At 55.7% G+C, this 14,028-nt stretch overlaps 1 protein-coding gene across 1 annotated transcript in view; it reads right to left on the bottom strand.

Annotated features, from left to right (window-relative positions):
• CERK (ceramide kinase) overlaps positions 1 to 9,154 on the bottom strand; it is a 78,409-nt gene extending 69,255 nt beyond the window's left edge. Inside the window, exons 1-3 of the mRNA XM_006888121.1 lie at positions 9,149 to 9,154; positions 4,635 to 4,686; positions 797 to 957 (exon numbers count right to left, since the gene is read on the bottom strand). Of these exons, the coding sequence (XP_006888183.1) occupies positions 797 to 957; positions 4,635 to 4,686; positions 9,149 to 9,154 (219 nt within the window). The remainder of the gene's footprint in view (positions 1 to 796; positions 958 to 4,634; positions 4,687 to 9,148) is intronic.
• Between the last annotated feature and the right edge of the window lie 4,874 nt (positions 9,155 to 14,028).

Below are 14,028 nucleotides of genomic sequence, written 5' to 3'. Positions count from 1 at the left end.
CACACACACACACACACACACACACACACACACACACACACACGGCGAGCCTTTCCCTTGACCAGGTGCCCAGCTGATCAGTCCTGGGGCAGTGGCAAGGCAGGGCAGGGCGCAGAGGCCTGCAGGGATCTGGGCTGGGGTCTGCAGGGAGCACCCTGCAGGAAGCTGGGGGTGTGTGTGAGAGGCCCCCTCATGAGGAGTCTGCAGGCTGAAGGGACAGACAGATCAAGAGCCTTCCTCCGGTGCTTGGGCCCAAGGACACTGAACTTCTCTGGGGGCCTGAAGTCACTGGAGAGGAGGTTGAAGGACAGATGGTGGGGACACTTCCCCTGAATGGAGTCCCCAGTCCTGCCAGCCTCTGGAGGCTGCCCTGGCCACTCTGCCCCCAACCCCAGACTGAGACAGTCTCAAGTATTATTATTTCTCTAATCTTATGCTCACTGCCCAGCACAGAGAGAACCCCCAAATGATAAACACCACACTAGACCCTAATCCCATGGCCATGGAACTGAGTCTGGCCAGGATGAACAAGGAAGAACTGCTCTGCAGGGCATCTTTATGGACAAGCGTTGCCAGGCTTTCACAGACTGCTGCCCCCGTTCAGACCCTGACCTTGTGGGTAGAAACAATCTTGCTCCACTCAGGGGCCCTTGAGAATGGGCACCGCCTTCACTAGCTGATGATGAAGCTTCAGGCACGAAGCAAACCAGGGTGGGAAGGTGAGGGGCGTCCGTGAGCCTGCCCAAGGCTTCTCTGAACAACACCTGACCTGCATAGCGCCACGTGGCTGTCTCACCCATGCCTGGTGCAGGCAGCTACCCGCCCAGCCCTGTCCTGCCAGCTCCCTGGCTGTGGCCGGCAGAGCCAGAGATGAGTCACACTGGCCAAGAGCCCAGCTCCAGTCCAAGCAGCCTGAGCAGCAGAGGCCCTGGCTCTCCTCCAGCTTCTTCTGCCTCCCTGGAGGTGGGCAGGGCGGAAGGCGGGGTGTTCTACCCAGCCACACCCTTAAGCACTCCATACCTCATCTCCCTGCGTGCAGGTGGGCCGACTGCAGCCCAGCCAGCCTCTCCTGCCCTGGCTGATGGGCGCTGGAATGTTCATGTGAAACTTCTTCGGATGTCTTGTACCTGCCTTCTGTGCCGGCCAGGGCACAGGAGAGTGTGTCGGGCATCGGGGGTACCCACTGGCCCTGCCCCCTGCTGTCTTTGGCTCTTCCTTCTACCCCATTCTCCAAAGGCCACTCCATAGTTCACAAAGTCCTTTCTACCAGCTCCAGAGAGGGCTTGTTCCAGCCCAGCCTTGGGGAGCGCCATGTGTTGGAGGAGCGACAGCACAGCCTTCCAGGTGTGGCAGCGACCTGGACAGGGACAGCCTCCTGCACTCCGTGGACTGGCCACCTTCTTGTGGGGGCCCCTCGGACCTTCCTTTGAGGGGGAAGACTGTGGCCTGGGAGTGACTGGCAGCATGCAGGGCTAGTGTAGGATGGGCCTGGGCCAGAAGGGACCTCATGTCTGCCCAGAACACCATATGTGCCCCGACCTCCACTTCCATTAGGACTGGCCAGTTGGGAAGGGGAGAGGGAAGAGAGAAGAAGGCTGACCTCTCAGAGTGCCCCATTCCTGCCGTTGGCTGGGGGGACAGGCTAGGAGAGTGCTGGGCCAGATCCCAGCTGCAGGCAGCGATGCCAAGCAGAAGTAGAATGACCGCAGGTGGGAGCAGCTCCAGAGCCCTGTGTTCGGTCCCCTGGGGTACTGGAAGCTGGCTGGGAAGGACGCTAGCAGGGTGGCCATCTGCACTTTCCCGTGAGAGGCCTGCCCAATGTCCTGCTTGGGATCCCTCAGCTGTCTTCCCCTGACCCCTCTGCAGTCCCACCACTGCCCCATTACATGGCCACCTGCAGCCATGGTCCAGCAGGCGCCGGCAGCCCAGGTGTGTGCACCAGCCCTGGCCTAGCAGGGGCAGCCGAGGCGTCCTGGACTGCCAGGTAGGCCAGAGAGTATGGCACAGGCCCAGCAGCTGGGGCCCCAGCTGCTCAGGCCCTGCCACCTGCCACTGTCCTGTGCCCAGTCTGCAGGCCTGGGCAGCTGGCTGGCAGCCTGAGTGCCCTGGGACAGGAGTCTGGCCAGCTTGGCCAGGATGCCTCCTCTAAGCTGTGCCAGGGACCACTGCCTGGACTGCGGCTACCTTGTGCCCTCGGCACACGAGCAACCTGGACTGAATCTTGTTGAGAAACTCAACATGCAGCCCAGGACCCACTAGCTCTCAGCATCCAGCCATGCATGCCAGAGGCCCGCCTGGCCTCCCCCGTCCAGTGTGGGTGCTGGGGGAGCTGACCCCGCAGGCCTTCCAGCATCCTCCCCTGCCTGGATTCCCCATCCGGTGTGGGTGCTGGAGAAGCCTCCCCCATGCAGTGAGGGTGCTGGGGGAGCCTCCCCCGTCCAGTGTGGGTGCTGGGGGGAGCCTACCCACCTCCAGTGTGGGTGCTGGGGGAGCTGGCCACACAGGCCCTCCAGTGCCCTCCCCTTCACAACCTCTGACCCACTTCTCCAGTCCGAGGGCCTGTGTACTGCCCCCCACCCCCACCCCGGCTTATCTTGCAAGCTTCCTTCCCAACAGCCTGGTGCAGTGTTTGATGTGGAACGCCAGGACTTTGCTTGGCGGGCATGGGTGGGTGGGTGCTGGCACGGCTCCTGCTGGCTGTCAGGAATGCCACTCTGCCCTCCGCCCTGGACAAGGTTCCTACACAGCCCAAGCAAGACCAGAAAGAAAAGCCCCAAGCCTAAAGAGCCGCTGACGTTTAGAGGTGTCTTAGTTCCCTTCTGAGATTGGACCCAGAGGATCTGTGGAGGCGCAGCCCACAGGAAGTCAGGCAGCGCCTCTCCGGTGATTTGAATCCACAGCTGATTGGAATCTGCGGTAGAGAGGGGGCAGCCTCCTGAGCGACTTACAGCCTCAGAAACCCCCTGGAGGCTCAGCTCTGGGTTGGTTCCAACTCTGGCTATGACTCCCCCACCCCCAACCCCCGGTTCTCTAGAGCTGCTGGAACAGGGGTCCCACACTTGGATACCACATGTGGACAGCATTAGCAAACTCATTTTCTCACCTCTAAGGAGGACCCAAGGAGTGACTGAGGGCCCTGGCTCCGGGGGAAGGGCTGGTCCCTGGAGCTTCTGCTCTGGGCCGTCTTTGTGTGGCGTCTCTCCTCTCCCACCCCCACCCCGTGCTCTCCTGTTAAATTGCTTTTATGTCTCAGGACAGACTTAACTAAGTCACAGCCTATGCTGCTTGTGCCTCTAATATCACAAAGTCAGCCCCAAACCAAAGTCACAGAGGCAGCCCCAGTGCCTAGAGAGGTCTGGGGAGCGGGGCAGCCCAACTGCTCAGGGGTTTCTCAGTTGCTTCATGTGCAAGTGAAAGTTGGACAATGAGAGAGAGCAAGGAATAAGTGATGCCTTTGCATTGTGGAGTTGAAGAGTTTTAACTGCTGCATGGACTTTGGAAAGGACAAGCTCTCTTGTCTTGGAGGAAGTGGAACTGCCCCTCAGAAGCAACGATGGTGGACCACCACCTCACCTACTTTGGACGCGATGTCCGGAGGGGCCAGTCCCTGAGAAGGATGGTACACTGGGAAAAGTCAGGGGAAGAGCAGAGTGCTGGGTGTGGTGGACTGAGCCCATGCCTAAGGGCGGGGGAGGGAGTGGCAGAGACCTGAGCAAGGCGGAGTGGAGGGTGTGGCAGGGCCGGATCTGTCCGATGGACGCGGGGAGGGTCCATCAGGGCCCAGATCTGTCAGACACCGGTCACTACTACGTGTTGGTGGGAGTAAATGCTCTTGTCTTACCGAGCATCACGGCTTGTAGGTTTGAACTACTGACCTTTTGATTAGCAGTCCAAAGCTCAAAGCTCAACTTGCCAGTCCTCCCGGTTGCCTATTTAATATAACACAGACATCGAAGGGAATCCTAGCTGGGGCACATTGCTGCTGCTGCTGCTGGGTACCCTCACGTGGGAAGTAGTTGACCCTCCAGCAGGGTTTTAGAGGCAATCAATTGCATGAGAGGAGACTGCCCCTCTTTCTCCGTTGGAGCAGCTGGTGGATTCGAACTGCGTACCTTTGCATTGGCAGTGCAATTCCTTACCACTAAGCCATCCGAGCCGGGGAACAGAGATTACTATTTACAGCACATGTTGTATGGAGCAAGATTCAAACCCTAAGAGGAGTGCAAGTTGATGAGTTATTAGAAGAACAGGCAGCTGCACGCTGTGCGTGTGATCTATACAACACCCTAGAAATGCAAATTATTTATCCCATTGCACAGGTGGAAAAACTGAGGCCTGCTGAAGGAAACCGCCTTGGTGTGCAGACAGGTGCCGAGGCAGCCGGGCTCCCCTGCGCCAGGCTGTGAGGTCACACGGGGACGGATTGTGAGAGTGGAAGAGCCCACAGGTCCCAGGCTGCACGCTCGCTGGGCCCTGCTCCCTCTGCACCCAGGAAGCCCTGCAGAAGGTCCACACCGCCCCCTCCCAGCCTCAGCTCCCAGAGGCCAGAGACCCAGCCTGCAGGCTGTCAGAGGCAGGGCCATCCGTGAGGGGGACTGGCAGTCTGGGCTCGCTCCATTCAGTGCCGGCCTTACCTGGGGTCATCACTACATTGTCCTTCTCCCCGTGTGCTGTGATGTGAGCCACCTGGGGGGACACGAGCATGAGGAGTGCCTGGAAACCCTAGCACGGTGACGTCTGTGACGCAGCAGAGCACCGTTGAGTGGCCTTCGCAGCCTGCCAGGTGGAGCGGGGCGTGGGGTGGGGCACTTGACCTTAGACCACAGGCTGGAGAACACCCAGCCAGGTGCTCACTGCATAGGCAGTGGACATAAACCACGGTTCCTAGACCAATGGGGGCACCAGGAGCCTGGGGGGCGGATTTATTTGCCTTTTTTTATTTGGGGCCTATAAAAAAAACAGAACTGGAGGGGTGGGCCAGGGCTCTGGGGGCTGATTCAGCTGGAGCAGGGGGAGCCCCTCACTTCTCCTAGCAGGGCAGTGGGGCATTTGGGCTGGAGATAAAGGAGGAAACCAGAGGAACCTGCCCACAAGGTGCCAATGACCGTCCTGGGAACTGACCACTCTGAGCACAGCCAGGCGGCTCTGTTGCCCAGAAGTGACAGCTGACAGCGTCAGGATGCTGGATGCTCGGGAAGCAGCGCCAGGCCCTGTGAGGTGGGGTGGGCCTGGGGAATCAATACGACATCGCCAGCCAAAAGGGCTTTGGGCAGAGGTTGCCTCTGGACACGCACCATGGGGAGAAGCGAGTGGCCTGGACTCCTGAGGAAAATGACGCGGGGAAGTACCCACTCAATGCACACAGTGATTCTGAGACGAATCGGCTACAGGGGCAGAAAGGGGCAGGGACAAACCGACAGCTCTCCAGCAGTCCTGCAGGACAGAGACACTGCCCGGAGCGCTGCTGAGACCGTAACTCCTCACACAGGTAGGTTGCCAAGTCGTTTCTCCCATGGAGCAGCTAGTGGATTTGAACTGACGACTTTTCAGTTTTGTAACTGGGTGCTTAATCATTGTGCCACCACGAAGACAGGGTCGAGGGGAAATGATCAACCTTGAACTTAGAGAACAACAGAGCAGGCAGAGCCAAGTCTGGCACTCAGGGCAGCTTGGCTCCCCCTCATTTACTTGGGGCCCTCTCATTTACCTGGGGCCCCCTCATTTACCTGGGGCCTATGAGTGGACCCTAGAGCACAGCAGAATGGCCCAAGGGCTCCCGAGGATGGACCTTTATAGCCTGTGCCCTCTTTCCGCGGTTCCTCACCATGAAAGGTCGGGAGAGAAAGGCTTCTCCTGCAAAGATTCAGAGTCTTGGAGCCTGATGGAGAGTCACTGTGAGTCGGAGTGAACTTGCAGGTGGGGGTAAACGCTGCAGAAACCGACTGCTGGGTTTGCAAGTATTCACTACTGCACCACCAGCGTGCCCACAGCACAGTGTGCTGGACCCTCGGGAGATGGAGTCTGAAGGTGTCACTCTCCAGTGGGGACTAGTTCCCAGCACTTCCGAGATGAAGCCTGTGCCCATTTTACAGATGAGGAGTCCGAGGCTCTGCTAGACTGGAGTCCAGCCTGACTGATGCCCGTGGAGCCCTGAACACACTTCCTTGTTCCTGCTGGCACTCACCCACATTTACCATCAGAGAATGACATCATGTGGTCCTTGTATTTTTTTCCAAAGTTAAAAAAACATCTAAGAAATCCCCAAGCATCATAAAAATCCCCTTATTTAGGAGAAGCTGATCCAGGTCACAGTCTCCACAATCACTTGCTATGCGTCAGAGACCTGAATGATGACTAAGGATGTTAGAAGGAGAATTGATGCCTTTAAGCTGTGGTGCTGGAGAAGAGGGTTGAATATACCATGGACTGCTAGGAGAACAAACAGGTTCGTCCTGGAGAGGGTGAAACCAGGCTGCTCCTCGGAGGCAAGGATTTTGAAGTTCTGTCTGATATACTCTGGGCATGTTGTAAGGAGGGACCAGTTCTTAGAGAGGGACATCACACTTGGGAGGGTGGAGGGACAGCGCAGAAGAGGAAGACCCTCGATGAGATGGATTGACTCAGTGACTGGAGTAATGCGGGCAGGTGTGTCAGAAATGATGAAATTGCCTCCGGATAGAGCAGGGTTCAGAGCATAGGATCATTGGATTGGAGCTGACTTGATGGCACATAACAACAACAACCTGCATCAGGCAGCTGGACAGTGACTAAGGATGACGGAAGAACTGATGCCTTTGAGCTGTGGTGCTGGAGAAAAGCACTGAACATCCACAGACTACTAAAAGAACAAACACGTCTTGGAGAGGGTGCAGCCAGAGTGCTCTTTGGAGGCAAAGATGATGACGCTTTACTTCACATGTTGCACGTAGGTCGCTAGGACAGGCTATTCCATGGAGAGGGACATGATGCTTGGAAAGGCAGAGAACCGGCGAAGGAGAAGACCCTTGACAAGGTGGATTGACACAGTGACTGTCACAATGGGCTCTAATGTGTGAGGGTGCCTCAGGATAGGACAGGGTTCAGATCTGTTTCCCATAGTCGCTGTGGATTGTACTTGATTCGAAGGCCCCTGACAACCACGGTGACATTTAGCAGAAGGATCCACTGTGAGCCTTCCTCAGGTACTTGACTCTGAGCACTATTTTCATGGTGGGTCGGGCCGGAGGCTGGTCTCACATGGGTGCTTTGCTGGCCAGAAGGCCCTTCCCAGGTGTAGTTGGTAAGGTGACCAGAGACGCCCAGGCACCGGGAAATGTGGCGTGTCACGGGAGAGGCTGCGGACAGGAGGGTGGAGACGGCGGGAAGATGAGTGCTTGCACACGCCCTCAGGAGAGGGCTGGCTCTTGCTCCATCTGCGATGCCCTTGATTCCCAGCCAGAACCAGCTGCTCACCCAGTATCAGCTTGGTAGCCAGCTCCTTGCTGGACACAGACGTGTCCAAATGAAATCCAAACCCTCCCTTGGCAGGGAGCCCCTGGGCCTGGCCCTGCCTCCTTCCGGTCCTTGCCTGCCGCCGGAGCTCTGCCAGCCTCCTTCCTGGCTATTTAACGAACAGGCCAGCTGTGGTTCCATCCCAGGGTCTCTTTTTCTTGCCAGAACATTCTCCCACATTTGGCAGGTAGGGTGGCTCATACCTAAATGCTGAGTTGAAAAGTTCTGTCGCGCCTGTGCTCTCCTCCTGTAGCCATGCTCCGTCCACACACATCAACGCATCTGTAGCCAAGCGCTAGCTGTGGAGTTGGAACTGACCCATGGCTGACCCTCCGAACGTCAGTTCCAGGAGGTTTTCAGAGGCTGTAGACTGCATGGGAAGAGACTGCCCATCTCGTCCATGGAGCGGCTGGGCACCAGATGCGGCAAACGGTCAGCTGCGAGGCTTCCTACCGACAATGTCCTCAGAGCTCCTCTCAACGTAATTGCTGTCTTCTGTCAAGTGGGAACCGACCCAGAGCTGACCCTCCAGCAGGTTTTCAGAGGTGGTAAATCACATGGGAGCTTGTACAGGGTAAAGTAGAATCCAACCACGAGCCTTCAGCTTAAAACACAGTTTCTTACCACTAGCCCACCAGAGCTCCCCTCTTGTTAGGTGCTGTGGAGTCAAGGGTGACTCGCAGCGACCCTATGAACAGCTGAAAACGACCCTGCCCCGTCCCATCCTCTTCATCTCTGACACACTAATGCTACAGTCACCATGTCAGTCCATCTCGCTGGGGGCGGGGGGCTTCCTCTCCTTTGCTGACCCTCCAGCATGAAGTCCCTTTCCAAGGAATAGCCTCACCTAGCTACATGTCCAAAGTATGAAAGACAAAGCTTCCCTACCTTTTGTCTCCAAGGATCACTCTGGTGGTACTTTCTTCAAGATGTATTTATTCTATTGTGGGATAATGGGTACTCTTCTTCAACACCACAGCTCAAAGGCATCAATTCTTCTTCTGTCATCCTTATTCACTGTCCAGCTCTCAGCTGCAGATCAAGTCATTGAAAAGAACATGGCCTGAATCAGACACACCTTAGTCCTCAAACTGATATAATTTTTAATTTTTTTAATTATTTTTTTGTGTGAGTGTACTATCAAATCAGATCTGACTGGTACAGGAGGAGATTGTCCCTCCTTCCCCGGCAGAGCATCTGGTGGATTCGAACCGTGCGCCTCTGGGATTGTAGTTGCAGCTTCAAACTGATATCATTACTCCTAGATAATTTGGAGAGGTCCTGGACTGCAGATATTCCCAGTGCACTACATCACCTTATTTCCTGACTGTTGGTACCAAGGGTGTTGATTGTGGATCCAAGCAAGATGAAATCATTAACAGCTTTGATCACTTTCCATCTATCATGATGCTGCTTTTTGGTCAATGTCACACAAAACCTGTACCTGTGTTGTCAAATATGCAGGGGTCTGTGCCACCAGGATGTCTTCTGATGTTCAGTCAATGACTTGCATGGGGCTAGTGTGTCCGAACATGGAACCCTTCACCTTCAAGGCGGTTCTGGCCTCTGTAAACCCAAGCCTGACCAAGTGGTTTCCACCCAACCTGCTGACCAGGAGTCCTATGTCCTGCGTCCCTCACGCCCATGTCCCTCTTACCTGCATGCCCACATCCCATGCTCTGGATTCCGACTGGTGGTGACTGCCCTGTGTGTGTCTGGGGCTAGAAATCTTTGCTGAACCAGCCACATGGTTTTCATGTGCAGCGGATGGTGGGTGTGAACTGCCAATCTTTGGTTCAGGACGAGTGCTGAGCCATCGCACCCCCAGGACCTCTGTGCCTGATACACCCACCGCTGTTGACAAATTCCTACTCCTGGTAGCCCCTCTCTTTCTCAGGCTGTAAATCTCTCTTGGAGGAGACTGCCCAGCTTGCTTTCTCAGACCTGCTGGTAGATTCGAACTGCTGACCTTTTGCTCAGCAGCTTGATAACTTTGACACTACAGTACCAGGGTCAAATGCAGTAAGTGCCGGATGAATGAGTAAAAATCCAAGCACAGGAGAGTCAATGAAGTTATTATTAATTCAAGATAAAGCTGAGCTTATCAAAGGGGCTGAGAACAGGCCCTCCTGCTGGGACAGCCTTTAGGGTGCGGTGAGGGCTGGGGCGCCTGAGAGCCTGTGAGGGGGCGGCAGGTGCCTCAGCTCCATTCGCAGCTGCACAGCCACATGGGAGCAGGGTGAGGGTCTAGGTTCTCACGGGAAGCCAGGAATCTCTACTTTCCTGTGACACATTGAGGGTTTTGAGTATTGACAACTTTTCCTCCTTCCACGATAGAACACCACACTCAGCGGGGTGACCCTGTGGGACCATCGCAGTCCAAGCTCGGACCACAGGCATCCAGAGTTCCCCAACCTGAGACTGTGGCTGAAAAGCTCAAGAACAAGTTGGGTTTAAAACACAGCTCTTCATGACAGCCTCAGAGAGAGAGAGAGAGAGACAGAGAGAGAGAGAGAGAGAGTGTGTGTGTGTGTGTGTGTGTGTGTGTGTCTGTGTGTGTGTGTGTGTGTGTGTGCAGGAGGCTCAGTTATGGAGGAAGAGCTGCTGGGATCCCCAGAGGAGGCACCGGACAGCCACAGGCAGCTGGGTCAACAGACTGGGCTGAAATCCTGGCGTGGCCGAGCAGGGCCAGGCTCGTCAGCAGGTGACAGATGGGTGCCTGGCTCTATGTCTGGGCATAGACCTCCCTGGGGAAGCCCCACCCCTGCCCCAGGGACCTGGACTGAGGAGGCACCACTGCCCACCACCCCTCCCAGCAGCTGGTTGGGGCCTTGTTTGTAACATGAAACTGGGCATCACTGACATGAGTTCAAAGGCTTTGGGAGTCCTGTCGCCGCGGCGCCACGCCTAGCCCTTCGCTTGGCCACTCCAGGACTCAGCCTGCCCTCTTGCTGCCCACAGCACACTCTGGTCTACTCGCATCTCCCCAGGGAAGGAGCCCTGGTGGCGCAGTGATCAAAGCGTTTGGCTCTGAACTGAAAAGCGCTGTGGGCAGTTCTGCTTGGTCCTGTAGGGTCGCTGTGAGTTGGACTTGCCTGCACGGCAGTGGGCTGGGCTTGGATTGTCTTTGATGATTTCTTTTTTGCTATATGGAGTCTCTTGTCTCTGTTTCTCTTTCTTTTTTCCTCTCTCCTAATGCTAGTTTCGGAACATTCTCAGTACCTGCAAAGATCACCCGGTACACAGGACGCCCTCTACCTCCTGTGTGTCTGAGAGGTGCCCACACAGGCCTGCCTGAACTGGACTTCCGGTATCAGTGGCCTGTGCAGCACATGATGTGTGTCAGTCTATGTCACCTAGCGTCGTGTGTTCGAGGCTCACCCATGTGTTAGTGTGTGTCAGTGTGTGTCTCTCTGTGGCTGAGAACCTTGCATTGTGCGGCCGGCGCACACTGGCTGGCCACCGTCTGCTGGTGGAGAGCGGGCAGCCTGTCCACCTTCAGCTCCTGCCAGCAGCGCTGTGGTGAACGGGGTGTGTGGGAGCAGCACGTTGTTGAAGGGATGATGGGTCCTCGCTCTCCGAGCCCTAGACCACACATCATCATCTCCCTCTCGGCCAGAGACAGGGCCACCTTAGCTGGTGGAGTGTTCCCTGCTGTGGCAACAGGGCATCTCTTGGCATGGGGCTGAGGGCTCTGGTGCCCAGGCCAGCAGTGACCTATCCCTCAGGGCCCATATCCACATGGGGAGGGATCTGTAGGCGGGGGTTCCTGCTGGACCAGACTTGGGTCTTCTGGAGATGAACACCCCACAGGAGACACGCAGAGGAGGCAGCGTCTGCCTGCCCTGCATGGGGCTGAGGGCACAGTGGAGGCATCACTCCAACACACAGGTCCTGAGGGCTTCTTGGAGGCAGAGATGGGGGGACAGGCACTGGATGGCGGGCCGTGTGCTCCAGGACGTGCAGCTAGAGCAGACCCACTGGACAGCCAGGCTTTACTGGGAGCCAGTACGGGAGGAGCAGAGTGCCAGGCTCGGGCAGGGGCACCGTGCCTGGTGGGATGGGGCAGGAAGATCAGGGCTGCCTGGGAAATGGAGACAGAGGGGATGGATCGGAGCCGCTCTGTGACCCCTCAGCCTGTGGCTCCATGGCTGGGTGTTGTTACAGACCTCCTGGGCATCCAGCCAGATACTGCAGCCCCTGCACACACACCGCTGGGCCCAGCAGCCCCCTTTTGCCCTGCCTCACCCCTCTCTGTCCCTGAGCGCCTCCCTCCCCCTGCTCTGATGGCCTCTGCCCTTGGGACGGAGTTGTGGGGTCAGACTGCCGGAGAACAGCCACTGTCCAGAGTGGTTCCTGGTGGTCCCTGTGGTCCTAGGCTGACCACACAGCATCATGCCTGGGGCCTTTCCTGAGTTTAGCATTAAAAGCTCAAGACCAGGGAAGGGTCTGGTCTCAGTGAGGGGGACACTTGTCACCTGGTCGCCCTGCCCCTCCAGCCTTCTCCAGGAATGGGGCCACGTCCCTGTGTCCCACGCGGTGCTGTCACAGGTGGCCCGAGGGGTGACCTCATTTAGGCTGCACCAGAAATAGCACGGGCAGCTAATTAGCTCGTGAACCTCCCGGGAACAAGGCCGGGCCTGGAAAATTCCACTGATGAGAGGGGCTGTGAGGACGCTTTCTCCCCGGGACACACAGCTTTGTGTCCTGCACAGAGTGCCCACAGGTCCAGGGACAGCTCTGGATTCGGGGGAGGCCCAGACCTGAGACCTCGGCCTGGTGGGGTTGAGCAGGACTCGAGGTGACAGCTTGCACTCACACCCTGCTCCCTAGTCCCTGAGACTCCAACACCACCACTGCAGGGAGCCAGCCTGTCTGTCCACTGTGCAGCTGGCCTCTGGGACAGGTGGCAGGCTCAGGGGACAGAGCCTGGACTCAGCAGGAGGACTTCTCAGTCTGTGCTTTCTCTGCCAGCACTCAGATGACTGTGTGCTCCTTTTCTTCTCTGGTTCTCCATGGGCTGCAGAACAGGCAGCTGCCCTGCTTCACAGAGCCCCCCAGGGGAGCCAGGCCCTAGGGGCCAGCCTTGCCGGGAGGTGGGGAGCCTGTGCGGACTTTCCGGCTTGTCCGTCTGCACTCCATGTCCCATGATCTCCATTACAGGCTGAATTGGACTCCCCCCCCCCAACCCCAGAGTATGTGCTGTAAGACCTGGACCCCTGTACTCATGAATGAGTATCCTGGTGACATGATGAATAGTCCTGCACTGTGCCCATGATACGCCCCTACTCCCATGATAAACCCGTATACCTGTGACAAACCCTTGCACTCGTGGATAAACCCCTACACTCATGATGAACCCCTCCATCCTTGGTTTAAACCCCTGCATCTGTGGATAAACCTCTATAACTGATAAACTCCAATACCTGTGGATAAAACATTATACCTGTGGATAAGCCATGGCACCAGGGACATCACTGCTGATTCAGATGGATCCTGGATGAAAGAATATAAGAATGCCTATTTGTACTTTATTTGACTGATAGCGTGGAGTGTGGTTCACAAAACAATCTGTGCTGACATTGAGAATGGGTGTCCCAGAGCACTTAATTGTGCTCATGCAAAGCCTATACCTGGACCAGGAGGCTGCTGTGTGAAGAGCAGGGAAGAAGTGCATGGTTTAAAATTGAGAAGAGAGTGTGTCAGGGTTGTTTTCTCTCAATACCTATTTGTGATTTGTGTACTGAGCAAATTATTTGAGAAGCTGGACTCTATGAAGAGGAGTGTGGCATGAGGTTTGGAGGGAGACTCCTTGATAGCCTGCATTATGGAGATGACACAATCTTGTTGAAAGTGAGGACTCGAGGCATTTTTTTTGCAGATCAAGGAATTCAGCCTTCAATATGGACTGCATCTCAATGTCAAGAAAACAAAGATTCTTATCACTGAACTGATAGGCAATTGGAGAAGAGATTCAAACTGTCAACTTCATTTTGGTTGAATCCACAATTAATACCCTAGGTACCAGCAGTCAGGAAATAAGGAGACATATTGCACTGGGATTATGTGCAGTTAGGGACCTCTCCAAAGTATTGAGGAGTAATGATATCAGTTTGAGGACTAAGATGTGTCTGCTTCAGGCCACAGTTTTTCTGATCACTTACTATGTATCTGAGAGCTGGACAGTAAATAAGGATGATAGAAGAATTGATGCCTTTGAGCTGTGTGTTGGTGAACAGCACTGAATATTCCACTGACGGCTAAAAGAACAAACAAATATCTCTTGGAGAGGGTGCAGCTGGAGTGCTCTTTGGAGGCAAGAATGATGATGCTGGTTTAAAATCAGAAACCCTGCGTGTCAGGGTCGTACCCTTTCCCCCTACTCATTAAATCTATTTTGATGAACTCATCACTGGGTTATTGGGCAACATCCTAATGTTGTTATATGCCGTCGAGTCGTTTGCGACTCATAGCGACCCCGTGTACAACAGCCCTAAACTCTGCTCTATCCTGTGCCAATCGCCCTGTCTCTGACAC

The sequence above is a fragment of the Elephantulus edwardii genome, unplaced genomic scaffold, assembly GCF_000299155.1.
Source record: "Elephantulus edwardii isolate Elephantulus edwardi_28Jun2011 unplaced genomic scaffold, EleEdw1.0 scaffold00064, whole genome shotgun sequence".
NCBI lineage: Eukaryota > Metazoa > Chordata > Mammalia > Macroscelidea > Macroscelididae > Elephantulus > Elephantulus edwardii.
The sequence above is the reverse complement of the archived record's forward strand: the minus strand, read 5'-3'. Positions and strand labels throughout refer to the sequence as shown.